This window comes from Drosophila guanche, unplaced genomic scaffold (assembly GCF_900245975.1).
Source record: "Drosophila guanche unplaced genomic scaffold, DGUA_6, whole genome shotgun sequence".
Classification (NCBI taxonomy): domain Eukaryota; kingdom Metazoa; phylum Arthropoda; class Insecta; order Diptera; family Drosophilidae; genus Drosophila; species Drosophila guanche.
In genome coordinates, this window is record NW_022995760.1 from 979727 (window position 1) to 1004440 (window position 24714).

Sequence of the window (24714 nt, forward strand, 5' to 3'; positions counted from 1 at the left end):
GCAAAAAGCAAAATTAAATAAAGCCTTAATTACTTTGAATAGTTAATGAGTAAACAAAATGGGGAGATTCAAATTAGATGGCTAATTTGCAAAACCTACCGGCGCCAGGGACACATTTGGCGTCATCACATTGATGCGACGGTAGCTGCGGGCCTGACCGCCTGCCGCCAAGCCGATGCCACAAGTAAGATCAAATCTTGACATGAGAGTCACGCGAAAAATTACAACAGCAATAACCACAATGGCTGGAAGTCGCTTGGAGCCGTCATCTACCATGTCTGGACAGACTAACGCACGATTCTGTGGGGAGTCGTCCCTGGCGAACGGCGCCACTGTCTCGGCTTGGGCCACTCCACTAGAGGCGAGTGCGTGACACGAGCTGCCCTCGACAAAGGATCATTGTGGCTTTTTCTAGATAAATCCGGTAATCTGGAGAGCGGGTATCCATCTGGTGTGTTCACACACACTCGCCCACCTCTACCGCCAGAGTATCGCTGCCAGGTAATCAGATAAAAATATATTATGACGTAGCAGACCGACTTTTCATTGTTAATTGAGCAACAGAGCGCCAGACCTCAGACCCTTCTGTCCCGTTCCGATCTGATGCGATCCTATCCCATCCGACCCGACCCGGCCCGGCCCGGCCCTGTATGATAGAGACGTGCCTGATATCTCTTGGCATCGGGGCATTGGCGATGCGAGGCGATGTGATGCTGCGTCTTCATCGTTGGCGTCGTCGTCGTCACCGGCGTCGGCCGTCTGGGCGCCTGTTGGCTGTCTCTTATCTTGTATCTCGGCTTTTGTTTCTCCCTCCTCTCTCTGGCCTCGCTGCCCCCGCCGCTCAGGTGTGTTTGTGTGTGATAGAGTTTTTTCTCTTTAGCACTATCGTATTGTGTCTGTGTATGTGTGTGTGTTTGCTGCTTCTGTTGCTGCCACGCTCCAGACGTGTCGCCACAATTTGCAGCCAAACGCCGGCAACAGTGGCTTGGCGCCTAAAATCAAACGGGGGCCGAACGAAAATTTTAAAAATAACGTCCAACAACACGACGCACGATGGACATCACGACGCCGGCGCGGGCACTGGCGGCGGCTAATAATGTGATTTGTCTCCTCCGTGATGGGGCACCCGGCGCAGACCTGCTCCCCGGCATCTTTAGTATGTGATAATTTTAAGCAATTTACTCCCCTTTTCGTGGCAGTAGGCAGGGACCAGCATTTAACGGTGTCCTTGATGGGAGCGCTCGCCCTCAGCGTCGACAGCGGAGGAGGATGAAGAGGCAGGAGGTGACTGGCGGCTGGCAGCCATTTCTGCGGATCGTCGTCATAAAGCAGATACATATGCATCATATGATTATAATTATATGGCGCACATCCACAGAGTCCCCCTAACCCCATAACTGGAGAACGCATGGTACAGTGAACGCTGCCAATTGGCAGACAATTGGAAAAGCACTCCGTTTAAATCAACGAACAGCGAACTAGTGTGAAAGAAAGATGGGTGAGAGGGACTCGGTAAGAGAGTGCCGTGAGGTTATTATTGCCCAGAGTGTATTTGCATAGGGTGACACATTTGCAGAGAGCGCAGAGCTCTGTTACGATCGTCGCACATTATTCGGGTGTCCCAAACAAATTGGATACTCGGAAGAGCAGAAATTCTTCACCTAAGCCAAAGACACCTTTGCTTATCCAGTGCATGGAAGGAGAAGGTGGCCGCAGTGGATGCTTTTGTTTTGTTTTTTGCAAGGAGACGAATGCAATCGAGACAGAGAATGCAAAACATGTGGTTCTTCGTTCGTTATTCTGATGCTCTCTATCTCGGCAGTCCCACAGCAAAAAAACCTACTGTCCCGAGCACTTTCTTTTCCGCTTGCATCCATAAGTCAGGGAGCCTACTGTAGTGGTCAACTACACCACAGGGTCACTGTCAGCAGTGCTGCAGCTGCAGCAGTGGCAGTGGCAGCGCAGCATTTCCTTTGGCCCGCGTTGGGGGTCACACAGACAGCAGCTCCGTCGATCTGTGCGCCGACTGCGCTGCCGGCAGCACCGCGCTAGAGACAAAAAACTGGTGTTCGGCTCTCGTTTGCGATTGCTCGGCTCTGGCTGGGGCTTGGTCTGCTCTCCAGCGACACCGGGCTGCTCCCCCCAGTTTCGTGTGGTAGTATGCATGGTATAATTATCATACAGGTAGGGACAGCTCAGACGGGTCCTCTTTTAACGGTGCCAAAAGTTACCAGTTCCTAGATTTTATGTAAGTTTGCACCTAAGCATGAGCACAATTCATTATTATATTACGGGCGTAGTAACAAAATGTTTTCTATAAGTTTCATGCCGGTGCTCCAAATGTCAGGACTTTCTCTTTTTTTGTATCGAGGAGCAGAGCCTGGCAGAGAACTTAGGCCACTGTAACGCCGGGCGGCCGTACCTTGTGTAGGTGTACCCTGGTAGTATGCTTTCCTTCAAATAAAACCAGCGGCGCTTTGCAATTTTCACTTAGTCTGAGTCCGATCGGCGGCTGAGGCTCTCCCAAAAACAAAACAAACAAAAAAACCAATCGTTGCCCATCCGTTGCGCCGACTCTGTGCTCGGTACGTGAACGAGATCCGATTCGAGATCTATTGTCATATGCCTAAACCGTGATCTGTGATTTGTGTGATCCGTGATCCGCGTCGATTGTCACTTTTTAAACTACGTAAAGCATTTCCTTTTTTTCATGGTTTTGGTGTTTTTTTTTTGTTTCCTATGTGTGTGTTTGAGCGAAGAAAATGCGAAAATGAGTGGCGCCGAAATCTAATTTCTGATTTTATTTGAATTGTGAAATAGCATACGACGTAACGCCCCCGTCAGGCCAGCCCCCCGTCTGTATTTCGTTGTTGTGTTGTGAAAGAGTAACAGAAGCTCGAGACCGAAACTGAAACTGAAACCCCAAAAGCCGTCAACAGAGAGCATTCTGTACTCCTACCTGACATCATTATCATCGTCGTCGCCGTCGTCGTCTCCATCGTCGTGGCTGTGTATCTCTCTTTCTCTCTGCTTTGTCGCCGACTGGTCGTCGTCCGTTGTCGGCTTTGTTTGCGGTTAAAATATTTGCGGGCTGGGCTTCATCTACAGCAACGCCGCATTCGGAATTGGATTCGGAATCTCGGGGCTCGAATTCGGATTTGGATTTTGTGGATTCGGTGAGTGGCAGCAGCAGCATCACTGATTTACCTTGTGGCAGGCGGGTATCGATAAGATCATGGATTTTGGCACATCCCACCCGGTATCCGTTTGGAACTCAGGAGTTATACTTATAACTGCTTTAAAGGATAGATTTGATAAGGAATATGCAGCTACTTAGGCAATCTATAGATCCGCAGACGGACCATAGCAATCATCACTTAAGAAGGGTTTTTAATATTCCAGAGTTGTCAGTATAAAACAGACTAAGATTTAAAAAAAAAAGCACAAAGGAAACCGAAATCTTAATTCTCATTGACACGATATTAAGATACATTCCTTTAGCATGCAGCGTTTGCAAAGTTTTGTTATTTAGCAGTGACACGCGTTGACATATGCTTTACGCCCAACCATATCATATCATGCCATAGTTTCACGCAGTTCCCAACAGATCTTCCCATATCTTATCACATCGGAGTGCCATCTCTTTGACTTGACGCTTCTCTTCTTTCAAATGAGTTTTTGCTTTTCTTTTTGACTGCTTCTATATATGCATATATTTATGTATGTATGTATGTACATACATTTGTACATACATTGGATATATGTACATATGCTCATATGGATATAGCTAATTTCCTGTGCCATCTCAGCTCTCGAGAAAAGAGCTACTAAAAACCAAATTTATCTCCGCAAAAAAACCTAAAACACACGCCACAAGCAACTCCCAGAAACGGTAAAAAAAACCAAACCGCACATTAAAAGCAATAAAAAACAACAACAATGTTGTGTGCATGTGTCAGAAAGTCAAAATTAAATGATGGGATGATCCATTGAAGAACATTCCCGATAAATCCGGAGCCTTCGTCAATGGGAAATGGAGAAGCGAAGCACTTCCTCCATACGTGGGAGCCAAAAAGATCCGATCCCCCCCTCTCTATGGGTACACATGCATACATAGGTATGTCTGTATCTGTCTATTATGTATGAATGTAACTCTGAGTGTATGTGAATATTACTCGGTAATAACACAAATGAAATAATAAATCGAACGACGACGCTGCCTGCCATAAAAATACATTTTCGGCCCACATGTCTCTTGAGACGCAGCAGCGACCGAAGCTAAAGAAATTAAAATATGTGCCCCGCGAGACAGCGGCAGCAGGCAGCCCCCAAACACCAGATACAGAGATACACAGATACAGATACAGAGATACTACGCCTGGGATATTGAATGGGTTGCGGGGGCCGGAATTGGAAATGGAGATGGAAATGGAGACGGAGCCAGAGCCAAAGCCAAAGCCAAAGACAGAGACAGGGACCAACCCCAACCCAACCCAACTCTCAATCGTGGCCGAAGACAGAGCCAAGCGAAGCGTCGTCGATTTACGTGAAAAGTTTCAGTTCATTCATAAAAAAACCGTGATAAAAAAAAATAAGGCAGAAAATTAAAAACTTCTCAGGACCGAAGACTTCCATTCCCTTAAACATTTATCGTTAAACAAAAAAAACAGCGAACACCGATCTTTAGATATGTAAAATGGTGAAGTTAAGTGAATTAAGACGCTTGGGACTCAGATATCAGATGACATTAACTTGGAACTAAATGTTTTAGCGATCTCAATGGACTTTCCCTTAAGCACAGGAATCAAAAGTGGTTAAAAGACTAGCCTGATATATCCGAACGGAAGGGTATACAAAACTGAATCGAACGCTCGTGGATCCAGCTCCATGTGCCCATGGGTATATTTATTCGTATGGGTGACAGCGAGTGCCAGTGCGACTGCAGCTACCGCTACTGCGACTGCGACTGCTAGCGAGTGTGTGTTTCTGAATGGAACTACAGGCAACGCGTCGCATGAATGGGGCAACATACTCATACTCGTATGAAGTATGAATGGAGGGAGCTAGAGCCACCAACCAAGAGGCCTGCCTCTGCTCTGCTTTGGCCTGGTCTCAACAAGTCGGGTCTGTGCCCAGTCTGGGCATGGGGAATGGAGCATGGAACATTGGGGCATAAGGTCTGGTGGGCGTACAAATTGCTTTTGCCTTTTGGCTAGAGAGACAAAGTGAAATCGGAAATTTGCCCGTCTGCAGCCAGAAGAGGGTTTTGGTTTATTTTCGATGATTTTCTACGGATATGGAAACGTGGATTTGGATGTGGAAGGAAAGAGGAGGTGGAGGAGGAGGAGAAGTCGTTCGTCTGTCTGCTCGGATCGGGTCTTAATTTAGCCTTTGATTGGCATAAAATATTCATCACCGAAAAGCAATCCGATGATCGATGGATCCCATGGATGACCAAAAATCCAAAGGTGACAAGTCGACCAAGAGAAACGAAACAAAAAATACGCCAACGCGAAAATGTGGACACGTTTTGTGGTATAGGCGAACGGGGAGGTTCCCCAATTGGTTCCCCAAATGAAGGAAACGCGCGTGAGACCATCCCCCCAAAATCAAAGTCAGGAATCACATAAATGAGATCATTCCAGAGCGTGTGTGGGGAGACGAGACTGAATTCCGACGAATTCCAATGATCGATTGAGACGAGGTACGGCTGCAGCGATCTTTAATCCCCACCAAAAAGTTGACACATTCACGAACTTAATTTGGAAATCGTCTGTCATGTGTGAAGATGAGTCCAATCAGCGAAGCGGCAAAGCTGGATAAGGCATTTACTGACACAAAGGCATTATGTGTGGACTATCGAAATGAAATGAGTCATCCAACGGAGTCGATTACTATTGATTAGGAAATATTGAAATTAGGACTAAACTGAACTAGAAGAGAGTAATAGAGTGAAGATTCGAAAGATCGAAAAGTGAGTTAATGGTATCCCCATGGAGCCAAAACAGTCTCCCGTTCCTCTTCCTGGCAGTGCCAGTGATGCAAAACGAATGAATCGAATTGATCATCGATCATCGGATGCAGACAAAGACAAGTTGAAGGAGGAGAGCAGTTAATAGAGAGATGCAGAGAAGTGGAACGGAACCGAAAGATGCAGAGGGAGGCAGTCTGCAGGCGGCGCTGCAATCATTGGCTGACATTCATTTGATGGAGGGAGCCGTCAGGCGACGGCTTCGGCGGCGGCTGTGATTGATTGATTGATTGATTGATTGATAATTAAAAGTGGCGCCTGGCCCCGCCATCCCAGGAGGAGGCACTGCAGCATAATAAGGCAGACAGACATACAGACATAGAACGGTCTGATGATCATGTGGCGCTTGCTAATTTCTACCTCTGCTGGGGAACTCTTTCAAGTTTTGCCGCGAATTGAAATTCAATTCTGTTCGCAGAATAAATATTGAAACAGAAACAGGAATGAGAATGGAAATGGAAATGGACAATGGACAATGGGAATAGAGGAACGCTCACCGGACTGAATCGGGTTTCGGGTGCGAATGGGTATTTTTGAATGTCCAAGATATTTTACGATCATCATTATTATGGCCATTTTGGAGGGGGGTGTTTGGGGAAACGGCACCTGTGCCGCAGGCGCCATCGCCAAGGACAGTCAGGGTATACTCTTTCCTCCCGCCTGCGTTTGGAGAGATCTTTGACTTTCGCATAGTTTTGGTCCACTTACAGAACGAAGCCACTACAGGATGGAGTTTCATCGCATTTTGCTTAGTTCTCTAACTCTCTAAGTCGGTTCTTTGGCTTCTCATTTTCTGTGGTACTGTGGCTCCTGGTTGCCCGCATCATAATGCAACCTTCTTTCCCATTTATTTGGGATTAATTCTCTCTGCTTCTCTTTTTCCCAGTTTGCAAAAAGTCCACGTTCGAAGCTAATGAGCTTTTGTTTAATTTTATTAATGGAATTGCCAACATTTATCATAAATTACAAATCGTGATCGTGATAAGAGCCGATCCGCCATTGACTGCTTCAATCTTTTGAATAATAAAGTTGTCGTTTTGTTGCTGCTTCGATAATTATGGAACAGACAGACTGAGACATGTGGAGTGCTGCTGCTGTGACTCTTTTCGGGGAAATACCCTTTTGCAGTGTTGGGTATTTCGATTTATCCATTCTTTGAGCAATGATTATAGAACACAGAATAGTAGAGAATGCAATGGAAACGAAATCTAACAAATGGAATGACAGCTCCGAAAGTTACAAAAGCCAGCTTGTGTCCCATTATTATCAATGATCAACATTATACGAATTTCTAAATTATTTAGGCAATGTTTACTCGAATAAGTGCAATTTTACCCACCATAAATAAGAGGAAAGAACACTTTGAAAAAAGTCTTGAGTGGGTTTGTTTTTTCATTAACATTTCGGAATCGAAATCTGTCGTATCAGACCACTAAATACTGTAGTAGTAGCCCCCAGCTTTAGTTTCCTGAAAAATGTAATCAAAGATGAATAATTAATTGGGATTCGATGGAAGGATATTTAGAGCTTCGGCCTTTGGGAAATTCTTTGCTCTTGCTGTCACTCTTAGTGTCTCTCTTTTGTGTTACTGTTACTGTTGTTGCTCTCTCGCTCTCTCGCTCTTTCTCTCTCTCTCTATTTGTGTCTTTCTTTTGCTGTTTCTATTTCTGCTGATGCTTGAACTGGCCTTTGAAGGCACCGCCCCTCTCGAATATTTGCTTAATTTTATTGCCCGTGTCTTGTCTTTCTGACGATTTGTGCGGGGAGGGGGGGGGGGGGGGGGGGGGAGCGCTCCCCCCACCCATTGTCTCGAAAGTGTTTGCTTAAACCCAAAGAACAAATCACCCTTTATTTATGATCTGGAAGTATTCTCTTTCGTATGGCATCTATCCGTCCCATTCCCCATGCCGTATTGGTGTAGAAGGTGAGGCAATTTCCAGAGTATGAACGAGGGGCGCTGCCGCATGTACCGGGACTCGGTAGAGAAGCAACTCCGATCATATTAGAAGTATCTACACATTGACCCTTGGCTTCTTACCGTTATCTGTATCTGTATGCATAAATTTCCATTATAGAGACATCGCCTTGAATCCTGTGGATCGCCCCGGACACCAGATTCGCCTGAGGCTACGCGGGCGTATAATGCGATCGCTGCCATGCTGCTGAGACACCGCCTGGACAACGGCTAAGGGCTTTAAGGAGGAGACTTCAGAGAGCGAAAGGAGCCGCCTACGAACAGGCGACGCACAACGCACGACGCACAAGGATGCCGAGCCTTGGCCTGACCACGCTGCTCTTTCTGTGGCTGGTCCTGGAGGCAGAGGCAGATCATCATCACGGATCCCTAATTGAAGAAGCAATCACAAGGATCAGTCCCAGTCCCAGTCCCCGTGCCACACTCTTTGGCCTCCACACGGACGAGCTGATGGCGGGTGAGGGAGAGCTGGTGGTGCCACGACGCGTATACCCCGACGGCGCCTTCATGACTCACTCCCTGGCGTACGCTCACGATCGGGATCACCGCCGGCATCGACAGCGACGCAGCCTGGTAGATCAGGAGGAGCAGGAGGAAGCTGTGCTGCATTTGCAGCTGCCACTGCGCAATGAGACGCTGCACCTGGAACTCACGTAAGCATCCTCGACAGCATCGAATTATCCATACTTTGATTTAATCCCTTTGATTGCAGACCCCACAACTATTTCCTGGCCCCACAGCTGGTGGTGGAGCGACACCGTCGGGACCTGCGCACCCGCTCGTCCCTTTCCGAGAAGCATCTAAACTGCCACTTTCACGGGAAGGTGCGTGGCCAGCCATCGACCAATGTAGCCATCTCCACCTGCTCGGGGCTGGTGAGTAGATCAAATCAATTGATTTCGTCTGGCCACCCCTCTATTGGGTTTCTGATCTGATCCTTTAGGTTGGGCACATCCGGACGGCCAGCAATGAGTACTTCATTGAGCCCTCCAAGCAGCATGAGCCGCATCCAGAGCACGGACATCCGCATGTGCTGTTCCAGCGATCGTCCGTGAAGCCGAAACAACAGGATGGCAGAAAGCGAAAAAATCGCAAGAGGACAGGAGGAGGCGGAGGCGGAGGAGGAGGAGCTGTTGCAGGCTCAGGGATTAGCAATTGCGGCACTCGAGAGCCCCGACGCCGCATGGAGACCCGCTTGGAATGGCAGGCGAGGGGCAAAGTGAAGATCCAAGGCGGACGTCAGATACGTCGTCGTCACCATCATCACGGGCACGACCAGGGGCAGGGGAAGAGGCATCGGGGGCAGCAACTGCGTCGCCGGCAGCATCGTCGTCATCGCCATCACCAGCAACCGCACACGAAATTCAAGTACGAGACGCACCCCCAGGGACAGGAAGAGGGTCAGAGTCAGGGACAGGGACAGGGAGAGGGACACAAGCAGAAGCGCTCCATAAGCAGCCCCAGGCATGTGGAGACGCTGATTGTGGCCGATGCCACAATGACGGCCTTCCACAAGGACCTCAATGGCTATCTGCTGACAATCATGAATATGGTTTCGGCGCTGTACAAGGATCCCAGCATCGGCAACTCCATTGAGATTGTGGTGGTGCGCATCATCCGGCTGGACGAGGAGGAGTCACAGCAGCAGCTAAATCTCACACAGAATGCCCAAAAGAATCTCGATCGATTTTGCAGGTAAAGTTGATAGATCCTCACAGAGGGGCAAACTGTAATTGATTCTGTTTGTTTCCACCCACAGCTGGCAGCATAAGCTGAACAAAGGAAGCGAGAAGGATCCGCACCATCACGATGTGGCCATTCTGATCACGCGTAAGAATATTTGCGCCAACAATTGCATGTAAGTGTGGCACACAGATGCACATTCAGTTGGAGCCGAAGCTCTTCATGTGTTCCATTCTCCATGCAGGACCCTGGGCCTGGCCAACGTTGGAGGGATGTGCAAGCCAAAGCAGTCGTGCAGCGTCAACGAGGACAATGGCATCATGCTGGCCCACACGATCACCCACGAACTGGGCCACAAGTAAGTCCAGACCACACGACCACAGACCAGTCCAAGCCAGACCGGTAGTCGTCGGCATGGTCGTGCCACCTGCCGTGCCAGACATTTGGTCAATGGCGCAACGGATCCAGCGGCCAACGCATCGATCCCCAGACCCGCAGATTTATGGGCAGCCCAATTCGTTTAATGAATGAATCGCAGCCAGACCACAGCCAGACCACAGCCAGGCCGCCGCAGGCCGAAACGGAAATGCAACCAGAAGGAATGGCCAATGTCTGCAAGTCAAAGCTGCAGATACCCTTTAAAGCTCTCAAGAGCTAGATTTTAAGCTAACGCTTACAGCATTCTGTTTGGTTTGCTCTCAGGTTCTCTTCCGTTTTTTGTGATAACATTTTAGGCATTATTCAAATTTAATATACCCACTGAAAGTGTATAGAATGCCAGAAGCAGCAGCAGCTAAGTGAACACGACGGATGCTTTGACACCTGCGTGTGTGTTGTGACAATGATCGCCTGCGTTGCTCACGCCCACAGTGTTGCCGGTGCCACTAACAGTCGCAGTCGCAGTTGCAGTTTCAGTTGCTGTCACTGTTGCTGCTGCTGCTACCCCACCCCCTTGCTTCCTTCTCAATTCAAACTCAATTAGTCTCGAGGCGCAACGTCAGCGACAGAGACAGAGACACAAATCAGGCGGTAATCTTCGGAGTAGCGTAGAGAGCCAGGGATGAGTGGCACCCAATCACTGTTTGTTCAACCTCAGTCACTGCTTACGTACAGCAGCACTCCTCGGTTAAAGGAAACACACTCAGAGATGTCTATAGAGAGAGAACTTTGAAGACTTTCAAACCTTTGAGTTTCCAGTCGCTCATTTTCTATTACATTAATTCACTTTTTCCGTGATTTCCAATTGAACTTTGAGTATGGAATAAGTGGTACACAAAGTGATTCACTGTGATTCCACACACACACTCGTGGGGGCAACGCTGTTGTGCCGCTGTCGCGTCTCTCGTCTTGTCTCGTGTTGGTGGTGGGGCAGTGTCGCTGTCCGGTTTCGTTTGGTGCTTATCTGGTTTAAGCACACATATTCACATTCACATTCACAGTCAGATACAGATTCGGTGTTCGTGCCAAGTGGATTTGTTGTAAAACACCTTATAAGCGCAGCCAAGTGCCCGTCAGTCAGTCTAGCGTGATCACCGTCCGCGATTGACTCAACCCGAACACAAGTCGGAACAGTCGCAAAAGCTAAGCTAAGCCCGGCCCGCCCGCAGCTCAATCATCATTCAGTTCCCAGTTGTCTGCTACCCTTTTGTTTCCTCTGGTTTCAAATCTGATCTGATTGCTGCATACCCTTATAACAGATGGATCAATTGGGTTTACTTGCAAGAAAAACTGATCAATGAATTGCTGTGTTGCCCCATAAAATATTCCACAAAATATGGAGAATATTCAGACTATAGATAAAAGAGTATTCAGCTATCTATTTGAATCATTCTATCGAATGAATAGATGAATCGATGGAAGCGGTTCGATGATTGTATAAGTGTTGGAATCCCGCCTGGAATCCCCCGTCAATGGGCTGGAAACAACAAAAGGCGGTACTGTCGGCTACTGGCCGGTGGCACGGTTTGTTTTGGTTTTCATTGTTGCTTCTGGTGCCCCTTCCCTCTGTTGTATCTGTGGAAAGAGATACTACACGTCTCCCTTGATTGGTTCAATTTATGCAAACGTTTTGCTCTGATTCCACTATTATTCTAATAATCAGGTTTTGTAGTGTGACTGGCACTGGCACTGCTGGATTGGGTAGTAGTAGGAGGAGGAAGAGTGGCCTACAACATTGTATTAGACATTAGCTTCACGCGATCAAAACCAAATCTTCCTTTTAGCTTTGGCATGTTCCATGACACGGCCAAGATTGGCTGCCATCCCCGGGTGGGGCCCATTGTGCACATCATGACACCCACCTTTGGAGCGGACACGCTGCAGGTTTGCTGGTCGAACTGCAGCCGCAAGTACATAACGCACTTCCTCGAGTAAGTAGAGTCGCTCACGTTCCCCATCCTCAGTGTACATTGAGTTGGTTTCATTTTCTTTTGCAGCCAGGGCCTGGGCGAGTGCCTAGACGATCCGCCAACGCCGCTGGACGAGTACAATTATACGGGCGAGCTGCCTGGGGCGAGGTACAATGCACGCGGCCAATGCCGGATGCAGTTCAACCTGACCACCGATAGCGAGGTGGGCGCCTGCTCCGCCCCGCACGAGTTCTGCTCGACGCTGTGGTGTCGCGTGAACGGCGAGTGCGTGACCAATATGCGGCCCACGGCGCCGGGCACCAGCTGCGGGCGGAACAAGTGGTGCCAGAACGGCAAGTGTGTGCGCCGCGAGGAGCTGGCGGCCGTCAACGGTGGCTGGGGTAACTGGAGCGAGTGGAGCGAATGCTCGCGGAGCTGCGGCGGTGGCGTTTCCACGCAACAGCGCGAATGTGACTCCCCGGTGCCGGCCAACGGCGGCGTCTTCTGTATTGGGGAGCGCAAGCGCTACAAGATCTGCCGCAAGCGGCTCTGTCCAGAGCAGGAGCCGAGCTTCCGTGCCCAGCAGTGCGCCCGCTACGACAATGTGAGCTACCAGGGAGCGACCTACAAGTGGCTGCCCTTCTTCGACAAGAGTAAGATGGGAACTGGAAAGGGGATAGACAAGGAGGCTGATCGTTAATCGCGTTCATCTGTTTCCTCAGACAATCCCTGTCGACTGTTTTGCAGCGATGTGGACGACACAATCATCGCCAACTGGGGCGAGACGGTGCTGGATGGGACGCCCTGCACACTGGGAACGAACAACATGTGCATCGATGGCATCTGCAAGGTAAGGTAAGCGACGATCGATCCCGCTTCGTCCGTCGCGTAGCGCTACTTACCATATCCAAATCCTGCTTCAAACCCCGATCAATTAAACGAGCATTTCATCCAGAAAGTTGGTTGCGATTGGATCGTTGACTCGGACATGCAGGACGATCGTTGCGGTGTCTGCGGCGGTGCTGGCGATCAGTGCAAACCGGTGAGGGACACCTACGAGGAGCCCTTCAGCGCCAAGGATGGTGCCTACGTGGAGATTGTCAGCATACCGTCACGCGCCCGACACATTCTCATCAGGGAGCAGGCCAATTCGCCCCACTTCCTCGCCATCGGACGGTCCCAGAGTCAGGATAAGTTCTACCTGAACGGCGACAGCCTGATCTCCATGCCCGGTGAATTCGAGATCGCCGGCGCCGAGAGCCTCTACGATCGCATTGACGAGCAGGAGACCATAAAAATACCTCAGCCCATACAGCATTCCATATCAGTTTATGTAAGTGAAGAAGAGAGAGTGGGAGAGTGGGAGAGCTGGGATAATTTTGATGCCTTTCTGTTTGTAATCCACAGGCGATCGTTCGGGGTAACGAGAGCAATGCTGGCATCTACTACGAGTTCACTCTGCCACCGTTCAATGTCAGCGCTGGTCGACAGTATCTGTGGCGCCTGAGCAACTGGACCCTGTGCTCGGCCAGCTGCGGTGGCGGTGTCCAGCATCGTGAGCCCATTTGCCAGGAGAATGGAAAGGGTAAGGAGGCCTACTAATCATATCACTATTTGTTTCTTGATTCTCCATTCTCAATTTGTTGCAGTGCTTGTCGACAAGTTGCCGTGCTGGACGCATGCCAAGAACAAGCGGCCGCTGCGCCAGACGCGCTCCTGTTCGGAGCAGCAGTGTCCGGCCCACTGGTGGCCGGGTCCGTGGCAGTTCTGTCCGCTCACCTGCCGCCAGCCGGGTAGCCCAATGCCGCAGCGTCGTCGCTCGATTGTGTGCCTCGATCAGCACGATGTTGTCGTGGCCGACAATCAGTGCGGCCTCCTGACACGGCCCCCGGAAGCGGAGCCCTGCGAGGCATCACTGCCCGAGTGCCGCCCCAGTGCCAGGGAGTGATCTACGAATCGAAGGATATTTATTGCTATCTAATAGACCGAAACGGGAAACTTTACAACATATTTATTTAGCGAGTAAGCATTTCGAAGGTCGGTAGAAATCGACCATTATCCCGTCTGTCCGTGCCAGCCAGTCCGTCTATCGAGGGAATCTTTCGATCAACGATACAAATATCGATAGAATGGCAAATACATTTGCGCTCTCGGGCGTCGGGCAACATATTACAGATGTACTTAACTTATGATACACACACAACAAGCAAAAAAAAAAGGAAATAAAATATAATTTAGGAGTAGTTCTTAATGATCTATAGACCTATAGAAGCTATCGATATACGCAGATGATAGACGATAGTCATATGCGGGAAGTTGCCAGAGTTCTCTCGGTTCATATCACATGGAAAAGGGACTACGATTACGATGACGATAACGATTAAGGCCCACTAGAAGCGCGTATTGTCGGGCATCTTGCGGAAGTAGGCGATCTTGTCCTTGGGCACCCGATAGCCGTGCATCCAGCGGCTGCCCTTGCGCAGGGATCCATCAATGCCATCCTTCCACACACCCTGCGGCAGGTAAACTAAGGAAAGAGAGTCGGAAAAATATTGAAGAAGGTATCTGGGATGATGGGCTGACTAACTCACCCTCGCGCTCTTCACGACCCGCGTCTAGAATGGGCGCCACAATCAGCTCCTCACCGACGGAGAACTCATCGCTGACAATGAGGCAGGCGGGATCATGGGGGTCCATCATCCAGAGCGGCCGCACCAGGGGCAGGCCCTCGTTCATCGACGGACTGAGGTACTTCTTGAGCAGGGCAATCACCACCGTCTGGCGCACCTCCTTCATCTCCTGGGCGACGCGTGTGATCAGATCGCTGCGATACTCGCTGGGCAAATGGCTGAACTGCATTGCCGGCAGGAAGGTGGCCAGCTGCAGCCAGCGTATGAAGAGCTCCGGATCGGGCAGCGGCGGCTGGCCGAGCGAGTAGAACGTGACCATTTTGGTGAGCGATCGCTCCAGCAGATAGTCCCCGCCAATGGCCCCCGGCAGAACGAACGGATAGCCAATGACCCCGTAGTTGAGGACGGCGGCCAGAGTCTCGCGCAGTCCCTCCCAGGTGGCATTCGCCGGCGGAGTGCTAAGGAAAATGGGCGGCTTGGGCACCACGCTGGCCGTGGAGACGGCCATCAAGCCCTCACCCTCCAGGCTGGCGGTCAGCATGCGGGCGTACATGTCCGGATTGTCGAGCGGCTGGCGGCATTGGTAGTAGTGCGGCAGATTGTAGCCGGTGCCCAGATCCAGGTAGAAGCTCTTCACGCCATACTCGTCCTTGAGGCGTTGCAGCTTCTCGAGCAGCCACGGCACTGAGGCGTTGTTGGTGATGTCCAGAACGCCGGCGCTGGAGCAGCTCTTGTAGCGGGTGAGCGCCGGGATGCTGCGCTCCGAGTGGCGCTCGTAGATCAGCAGCTTGCGGCGCACGGAATCCTTGAAGTTCACGCTGTCCGTGCTGATGAAGGGCTGGATGGTGAAGACCACCTTGAAGCCGCGCCGATGCAGCACATCGATGGTGTCCTTGAGCGTGGGAAAGCGCGCTCGGTCCACGGTGAAATCCCCGATATTCTCCTGCCAGAACTCGTTGATCACGATGTGGCCGAGGCCCATGGCAATGGCGCTCTCCGAGTAGTCGCAGATGACCGTCTCGTTGAGGGAGTCGGGCAGATCCTGATTGGGTATGCGCCACACGGGCTCCTCCAGCAGCGAGTGCAGCACCTGAATGTCCTGCTCCTTCAAGCCGTCCCACAGGCTCTGCTGCGTCATCAGCATGTGCAGGCTGCGCATGTCCTCCGTAGTGCAGATCTTGTAGTCCAGCTGCGGCAGTGCCGTCAGCCGATTGACGAACGTGAAGTCATCGTTGGCCGCCCGCAGGCAGAACTGGTTCTCCGTCCGATTGATGCCCAACTGCAGCGGCGTCCGCTCACTCACCTGCATGGCCACCCCGATGGAGTTGATGAAGTAGCGCTTCACCCCATTCCCGAACTGGTGCACCTTGCTGTCCCCGCTGGCATACGGCATGAAGTCAAAGTTGGCGTAGCTGAGGGACCACTCCTGGCCCTTGGTGATGCCACCGCCGAACCACAACCCGTTGTCCCGCTTCAGCTCGTAGCAGTCGGTGGGCAGGAGGCCGGGCGTCAGCGCCTGCCACTGCAACGTGTAGCACCGAAAGACGCCCTTGTCCTCAAAGTTCATGTGGAGACGCGCCACGCCGTTCCACTCGATGCAGACGCTGCCGTCCGAGCGCCGCTGCTCCTCCAGGCAGTGGAACGGCGCCGAATCGCTGCCCAGGGTCACACCCAGCTGCCCCGATATCACCTCCTTGTCATCGTGGTTCAGTATGCGAAAGATGCGATCCACCGAATTGAACTTGATCTTCTGAAAGTAGCTCTTCGTCAGCACCTGCTGGTGGTACGCAATGTACGCATATCCAATCTTTAAGAGGAAGAGAGAGTTAGAGATAGATCAGAGGGAGGAGAATGTGTCTAGAAAACTATTTAATCAGTGAACTAATTTTGTTTGAATTTTTGATAGCAGTTTTGTAATGCTAAAAGGTTGATAAGTTGACAATAAACAAATCTGTGAGCGATCTTTGGATCCCATTAAGATGCAATCGGCTCCGATTTACTTGGCAATAATTGGTTGAAGGTACATAAAAGCTACACAAAGATAATCATAATCATATAAAGATATAATGATAATAATAATAGTAGGATCAGTAAATGTTTGCAACATTTTGATTCAAGATTTCCAAAGTCATGAATCGGGCATTTGATTCTCTCAAGTGATTATCCTAAGTACTATGTACATGTGTAGTACTTTTTTCCATAAGTGGCATAATGGAACTTTGTCTTTCGATTCCAAAGTCTAGACTTTAGACAGCAGCATTGATTAATCATCTGTAGTCAGCGATCTTTAGTCATGCGCCCTGTTTATGCTTTGAAGCAGTAGATCAACGAATATGTATATAAATATAGTAATTAAATGTGGCACGAAGAGTCATTCGTGATTAACAAAAGAAAGCCCTTACTGACAGTGGAACCGCTTGGTTCAATATTATTTACAGCCCAAAAGCAGACAAAATATTCGACAAGCAACACAACAACATAAGACGCGATTTTTCTTCTTTATTTCATTTGGAATAGGTCTGAGTAATTGGGTGTTTGGAATCACATCCCCCTTCCCTCCTTGCACCTCGTCAATATCTCAGGTCAATATCAATATCAATAACTTATTGATAAATATTTGTGTGAATATCGAATTATTATCAATCAAAGCATATTAATATATTTCTACCCGGTACTCGAAGAGTAAATAGGGCATATTGTATGTGTGTCAAAGTTGTGTTAAAGTCGACAGGTACACTGACGGAGAACCGGGTATAAAAGTTGTGACGCGTAAGAAGCGTCTCACACGTCCCTTCTCGTTATTTATGTGTTTATGGGGAGAAATGTATTGTATGTCTGAATATTGCTTACCAGAAATATAATGATGAAGAACATAATGATGACGAATATCTTGATTTTGTAGTCCTTAGTCTCCCGTTTCTTCTTGCGTATTAGCTGGGGAAAGGCCTAAACAAGAAGAGAGATGATTCGACTTGAGATCAATCTTCAATTGGGAATCTCCCCCCTCACTCACCTGCATCTTCTCGCGCAACAAGCTGGCCAGAGAGTTGACGCTCGTTATCGAGGCCTGGTTGCTGGCCAGGCTGTGGGTATCGAAATCGCTGGCCAACATCTCTTTGCTGTTGAGTCGCAGGGCCGGCAGCGGGGCGATCGAGGCACGTCTCCGGTTGCGAAAGCGATCGCTGCAAGGGTAACCAGAACACAGTCAGTCAGTCGGACAGTCCGACAGTCAGACAGAGAGACAGAGAGACAGAGAGAGAGAGGTCGTTGTCTGGGTGATATATGACAGGGAGTAGATAATGCCCAAAAATCATTTACGATCCCGATAAGAAAAGCCCCATATAGCCGCCATATATACATCCGATGTCAGCTGATGAGTGCCACAGATGGCCGCATGTCACACAACGCCCGATCAGATATGACAAAACACCCAACCCAACATGACGCTCGATGATGATTCGCGAGGATGGATGTCCCATAACCAAAGCCCAACCAAACCAACTACGCCCATTCACTCGATAGCGATGATCAAGAGCTTATCGCCCTTATCGGTGCTCCACGCCAGTCAACATCTTGAGGCGCACTTGAGCCGGAAGACAACAGAAAAACATTCCTGACAATGAGGAGCACATCACACTCGCACTCCCACTCGCACTCTCTCAATGGGCCAAGGGCCTCACACACAAACATATATTTATGTACATATGTAGTATGTGTAGCACAATTTTTGTGGATCGGTGGGGAAGTGGGTATGCAAATCTCTGTGGCAAATAAATCTGGAAACCCCCGCCCGAAACTGGCACACGAAGCTGCGCTGCTGATACCCCAAACGAGTCTACATACATATAATAAGAATAATTATATATACTTGAAGTGCGACTAGAGTATGTATTTGTTTGATTTATTTACAATTCAAAATACTGTCGGCGATAAGCGGGACGAGACCCTGGCGGGGCTCATAAACACTGCTGTTAAAACGCGGCTCGAACAGACAGATATTTTGTACTTTTCAGATATAGATCGGTTGGGATCTCACTATGTGGATACGGATATTCCTCGCGCGTTGTTATCACGGCTAATCACGATCATCAACTGAGCGGAGGAAGGTCCGTTCATATCTATCATTGCGCGCCATTAACATACAGATACAGTTATAGTAGGCACTACGACACAGCTGTGGCACTTGTGCCACTTGTCTCAACTTGTGCCGCGACAGTGACGCTCACTGGAGTAGATGCTGGATGGAGCAGGATATCAGCCACACTAGAGTGGCAAACATATTTTTCAGCGTTTCCTAGAGTTGTGCTATGATTGAGTTCAATGATTGAGAGAAAGGTGTAATCAGTGGATATATCTGTGTTCTATCACAGGAACGCTGGAACGCTCTTTTTGCGGCTGGATCTTTATGTATAAATTATGAAACATAAAGAGACAAACTCAACCCGTAAATATATTTAGCTTCAATTAACTTAAACAACTTCTATTGTGTTGACCTCTACTGTTCCCGTAACACATCTGTACATACATAAATGACATCTCAGAAATGTGTGTAAATGCCATTGCTCTGGTTGTTGCTCTGCTCTGCTCTGCTCTGCTGCTGCCTGTCTGGCTTAAGCTTCCTCCAAATTAACTTATCATCGGATCGGAGACTGTCGTCAGATTGGAGATTTCGCTGTCGCTGTCCTTGTCGCACCTTGTATCTGGCCGTGTAATGCGCTTAAACAGTTAAATTGCTCCACTCTCCGCTCTCATTTGTGTGCTTTTTGGTCCGAGAGAGAGCGAAACTTTTGCCTGGATCAAAGCTCCAGCTCGGCTTACAGTTGCTAACAGTAGCTTTCAAGTGCAGTGCTTTCTGCTCTGTTAAGATAATGTGACGCCCCTCTAACCGCATGTGGAAAATTACTGTTATTTCAGCCAGCAATCAAATGCGGAATAATGATAGACATTTTCAGTGCCACCAAATGCATTCGTTGCATTCGTCGCTGTTTGGGGTGCAGTGTGTGTGGGCGGCAGTGAGTTAAATCAAGAATCGAATACAAATTGCATTCAAGTTAGCATTAGCGGGGAAATGGCCCGCAACTGCAAGCGACACTCCACTCCACTTCAATTCACTGTGTAATCCCCTATTTGCCGGAATGCTGGGAAAGGCACGTTCCAGTCGTTCGACCAATTATTCGAATTACTGTCTCGTCCAGAGAGAGAGAGAGAGAGAGACAAAAGACAATGACACTTCAAATTAATTAATCTAATTGCCCGATGAATCACGATGGTTAAATGTGCCACAAAATGTTGAACGTGGAGCGTGCCACAAAGTGGAATATGAATGAAATTCGGCTAAGATCAAAGCAGACTCGCACATTTCTCTCGATCATTTGTTCTGGGAATACAGGAAAATTTGCATCTCTCTTCCTTAACCCCTTTAAGGGTTACAAACCTTCCCTTACTATACTATCAACTTACCGATAAACCCGTTTCTTGGCATTCCCAAACTCATCGTCACTGTCCTCATCGTTGGGGGTGGCAGCGAAATTAATTGTCGTAGCGCCCATGCCCTTATCCGGCGTATTCAATGTGGTGTCGCACGGCGTGGTGGCCGGTGTTCCCTGGCTGGAAGTCGCATCATCCGCTATCTGAAAGTAACCCATTAATGGTGTTTTTATATAATACTTTATTAATATTCAAGCGCATAAGAATTGATAGTGCAAACAATTGTAACGGAGAAGTGAACCGGGGTACGGGACGCAAGCCTGGGGTGTGAGACTGTGGGACTGCGGTACCTTTTGGCACCTACTATTCCGAGTTCCGAGAGGTTTGGCGAGGTGAATGCAATTAGCATGATTGCGCGGCTCACCGCAGAACAGAGCCCACAGCCTAGGTCTACCGATGACAGATATCCAGTTATCCCGACATCAATGTGCATTCGGCGGCAAGACCGCAGATTCCCGCATAACTTACATCAAATCGATGCGGATCCATGCTGATCAAGCTCGTTCTTATATTACCACCGACTCAAGGTACTCTAGAAAACTAAACAACAAGTTCCTATTTCGAACAGTTCTTGCACCAATGTTCGTTCATTCAATTCTATTCGAACCACACTTAGTACCTGCCTTATCCATATCCTTATCCTTGACAATATGTGTATCCTTGACGGGTCGTCTCTCCTCGGTCAGCACACTCGACAGCGTGAAGCGACTGCCATTGGGTGAGCTCATTCTGGCTCTGATCTTCTAAGCAGCATTCAGGGCAGAATGGGGTACATCTTCCACTCACTCGACACACTCTCTCTCTACACTCTCTACCCGCTCTACAGTTTATCGATGGCCAATTAGTGCCTGAAACTCTATTACACTTTCAATCACTATCACAGTAAGCGGCCGAGGTGCCCGTGCACCTCCCACTGTTGTCGCGCTGTCAATGCTCTGGAGTTGTCCGTCCGTCTGATAATTGCCGGATTGCTATTGCCAGAATATTGTGTGCTGCGGCGCCGGGTTCGCCTCAATTTATGCGTTTTAATCGCTCGCCAGTGCTGCCATCGCTGCTTTCTGATGTTTCTGGGAGAGCAGCCGCCGCTTTGTTTGAGTGCGAATATTATTGACACCCACACTCCGGCTCAGCCCTCTCCGGCACTCCAACAATCCAACGCTAGAACGCTTTATACGGGCGTTGAGTGAATTATTAACGTAAGAGAGCGGGTTGAGCGGATTGATTGGGTGGCGTGTAAGTTGAAATTCTAGCGATACAATTTGGCAAATTCTTTCTACTTTCATTGTGTAATTTCTTGGACAACTGGAATTGGTTATTTTACATGAATTTGTTTGCGTTTTGTAAGCACCACCTCGCAGCTAAAACACCTTGAGTGAATCGGTTGTGATCGCTCGAGTATATACGGAGCCCGTGTGGGAATTATTTTGATTTTGATAGAATTAACCCGGCAGTCGTAAATTAATTGTGGCCAGCACTTTCTGATTGGTTACGTACAGGCGGTGTTTCCAGCGGGTAGCGCCGTGTCGTCCGGATTTAGCCTTTAATCGTGACTGCTGGCCATAAATAACTGTCCCGCAGTGTGGCGGCGGTGGCGGCGTCGGCGGCTCAGAGATTCGCCCCAAACGGGCGACCGGACGCGCCCGGACGAGGCTCGCGAGCTCGCGCGCTCTCGTTATCGTTCGGCAACCGGTTGGCCAGACACCAGACACACGATCTGAACCGCTTCGTAGCCAGATTATACCCGTTTCACATGGATTCCGACCTGGTTTTCAGCTGTTCCAAATGTAGCATCACCATGGATAACCGATCGAGTGGCGGAATATATTTACGAATTTTAAGTCTTTGTTCTTGATCGAATATTGTTGCTAAAAAATTCAACTTATCTTTGTTTCACTTTTAATCAAATTTACTGGGAAATGGCATTTAGAGCAGTTCAGACAATTTGCATGGGCGAGAGAGTACACCGAAAATAGATGGAAATTCCATCGTAAGAACTCTCACTCTCTCGCTCTCTTCCTATTTGAAAACCCTTGCATATTTTTTGGCGGTGAGTTATAAACAGCAAACAGCTGATGTCTTGGCTGGCAGTGTATATGTGTGTGTGTGTGGATTGCTGATGATTGTTTTGGTAAATCACTCATACGCCAGATAGCCAGATAGACGAACGGCACGGAACGGCAGCACCGCCGCCTGCCTGCCTGTTCGCCCTGTCCGCTGTCCGCTGTGCCCCCTGCTCCCTGTCAGGGGCCCACTGATTCACACCTCCGTAATTAGCGTAACTTATATATCGCTTCAATCTGCTCATCTTCCGCCGACATTAACAATCAGTTGTAGTGCAAATAAATCGAAAATAAACCTAATCTCTCACGGACAAAAACTGAACGCGTCGCTGAATGCTAATAACAAGTAGAGCCGCGCTACAATGGAGACTCTCTAATACCTGCTGCTCGCTGCAGTAAGTGGAGAGCCTTCAATGGCAATAAGGAGATGGAGAACCATTGAATGCATCTGCAGCCAAAAGGAGAATTTTTATAAGTCGGTAGACAATAGATCGTACACTTAAGTGAGTGAATGATTGCCATTCGATATTCAATTAACCGCAGTATCCAGTACATTTGTGGTAGCAAAATGAGTACCAGTGTAGTCACAATCAGCAACAGTTGATGCTAATCAAGAATTAACATACAAACATGTGTACATACTCGCACTCAATACCTTTTGCCGGGTATATACCTTTGTGCTCCACGAGTATCGGGTATGATCATTCAATTTGTGCCGACTGCATCTCGCTTGGCCGCATTCCAGCAATAGTTTTTATACTAAACTTATAATCAGCTGTGCAAAGACAAGTTGTGGGTATGGGAATTATCATGTTCTTTGCTCGAGTGCATCAAGTGTGGCACTGTAGTGTAGAAAAAGTGACCAATGTGGGGTACAACACCCTAGACCATCTGGCATCATGTGATGGCACTGGAACGTGTTTGCCATTAACTGAATTTCGAGTTTTGTCACATGTGGTTTGTTCGCCAAGTTACTATAATTAAGAGTCAATTAACGTTTTGGGTATTATTTTTTGGGGGGAATTTTTCTGTGTAACTCATGCGCAGAGCCGAGAAGAGCGGCAGCGGGCGCAAAGGGGCCCCTAACGATTTCGCTTCTAATGTGAATTACGGCAACGATGATCAAGACAATTTGAGAGACTAAAATATACCCAAAAAATATACTCACACTTTCCTCGTGCAGGGCATCTTGGGCCTGCATTTGATGACGCAGGCGCAGGGCCTCCAGATCCAGGACATTAATGCCCGACGGCATGGATATGGAGTTGCGCCGCAGACCAGGAGCAAAGGGCGAGGACTGGTCGGGCGATGAGTCTGCTGTCGCTTCCGCTTCCTTTCCGCGTTCGCGTTCCCGCTCATGGACGACCCGCAGATATGGAAGATCCACATTACGCCGCTCGCTCAGCGAGGGCTTCCTTCCAGCCGTGCATGGCAGCAGTGACTTCTGCTCCGACCTGGGCTCGCACTCTGGCTCATCCTCGTCCGCATAGGCCAGGGTCAGGTCCAGGAACTCGCCGTTCAGCGCCTGCGCGGCCTCCGAAGCTGTCGGTGCCGTTGTCGTCGTCGTCGTCGATTGCGCCATTACGCGAACGCGGTCAAAAGGCGAATGAATGCGGCTCGGAAAACAGCGAAGCACCGAAATGAATCAGACAGAGTCAAGAGTGTAGTGTGTAGGGTTTTGGGGTGTGGGGTTTGTGGGAGCCTGAGAGAGCGGCGCTTTTGAGCTGGGCTCCGGGAAGAACGGATGGTAACGGGAGCAGGGTCGTCTTCGATTACAATCGCTGTTTGCTTTTAATCTTCGCTTATCATCGGCCCGGCGATAATCCGCTTTCCGGCCGACCGGCGACGACGCCATGGCTTTATGCCGTATTGATTCAGTTAATTAAATTCGGTTTTTAGCCATAAACAAATTTACTGATCGCATTTGTGTGCTGTGCGCTTCGCTAATTAGCCATAGTCTCACACTCTCACACTCTAACACTCTCTCTCTCTCTCTCTGTCTGCAGCTCTCTGTCGCTCTCCCTGGTGCCACTCACTTGGGAATTTTCGACCTCGTTTTAGCGGTGATAATAGCCGCATGGAAAACATTTAATCAACTGACAAAAGTCAAGAGCTAAACCCGTTCGTCTGCCGATCCAATCGATCCAATCGATCCAATCGATTCACTTAGTTGCCTTTTTTAATAATTACATGTGTCGGATGATAAGGCATTAGGCAAACAGCGACCACCCTCCACGGCCAGCGGGGACAGCGACGAAGCGACGCGGACAGAACAATAAAACTAATTCGCAATATTGTTTAACAAATGGCACTCATAAATTCTCTCAAAGTGGGTAAATATTTGACGACTGAGTTTTATTTATAACACAATCACCAGAACACCACACACACTCCAAGCGGAAGGGCACAGGGGCACGGGCAAGGAGAAACATTTTGGGATGGGGTGATTCTGACAAGAACAAAAATGTTGACGAAAATCAGGTTGAATGCACCATGCAGG

General features: G+C 48.9%; 2 protein-coding genes across 5 annotated transcripts; one reads left to right on the forward strand and one right to left on the reverse strand.

The window, feature by feature from the left end:
- The first annotated feature begins 2505 nt into the window (after positions 1-2505).
- Positions 2506-14321, forward strand: LOC117590718 (A disintegrin and metalloproteinase with thrombospondin motifs 7). 2 transcript variants are annotated; one of them, XM_034283620.1, is made up of 12 exons: positions 2506-3176; positions 8107-8659; positions 8719-8881; positions 8950-9701; positions 9766-9864; positions 9934-10047; positions 11912-12058; positions 12125-12690; positions 12760-12887; positions 12993-13370; positions 13445-13622; positions 13687-14321. In XM_034283620.1, exons 2-12 carry the CDS (start codon positions 8298-8300, stop codon positions 13983-13985), a joined length of 3186 nt encoding a protein of 1061 aa, XP_034139511.1. In that variant the 5' UTR covers positions 2506-3176; positions 8107-8297; the 3' UTR covers positions 13986-14321. The 2 variants fall into 2 exon arrangements, with proteins under 2 accessions (XP_034139511.1, XP_034139512.1); XM_034283621.1 differs by lacking the exons at positions 13445-13622; positions 13687-14321 and having other exon boundaries at positions 12997-13214.
- On the reverse strand, positions 14034-24030 carry LOC117590720 (myogenesis-regulating glycosidase). Of its 3 annotated transcripts, none has more exons than XM_034283622.1 (6): positions 23383-24030; positions 20128-20297; positions 17681-17849; positions 17518-17613; positions 14629-16474; positions 14034-14564 (listed from the first exon to the last, which is right to left on the reverse strand). In XM_034283622.1, exons 1-6 carry the CDS (start codon positions 23794-23796, stop codon positions 14428-14430), a joined length of 2832 nt encoding a protein of 943 aa, XP_034139513.1. In that variant the 5' UTR covers positions 23797-24030; the 3' UTR covers positions 14034-14427. The 3 variants fall into 3 exon arrangements, with proteins under 3 accessions (XP_034139513.1, XP_034139514.1, XP_034139515.1); XM_034283623.1 differs by lacking the exon at positions 23383-24030 and adding an exon at positions 20778-21129 and having other exon boundaries at positions 14428-14564; XM_034283624.1 differs by lacking the exons at positions 20128-20297; positions 23383-24030 and adding an exon at positions 18577-18724 and having other exon boundaries at positions 14428-14564.
- Between the last annotated feature and the right edge of the window lie 684 nt (positions 24031-24714).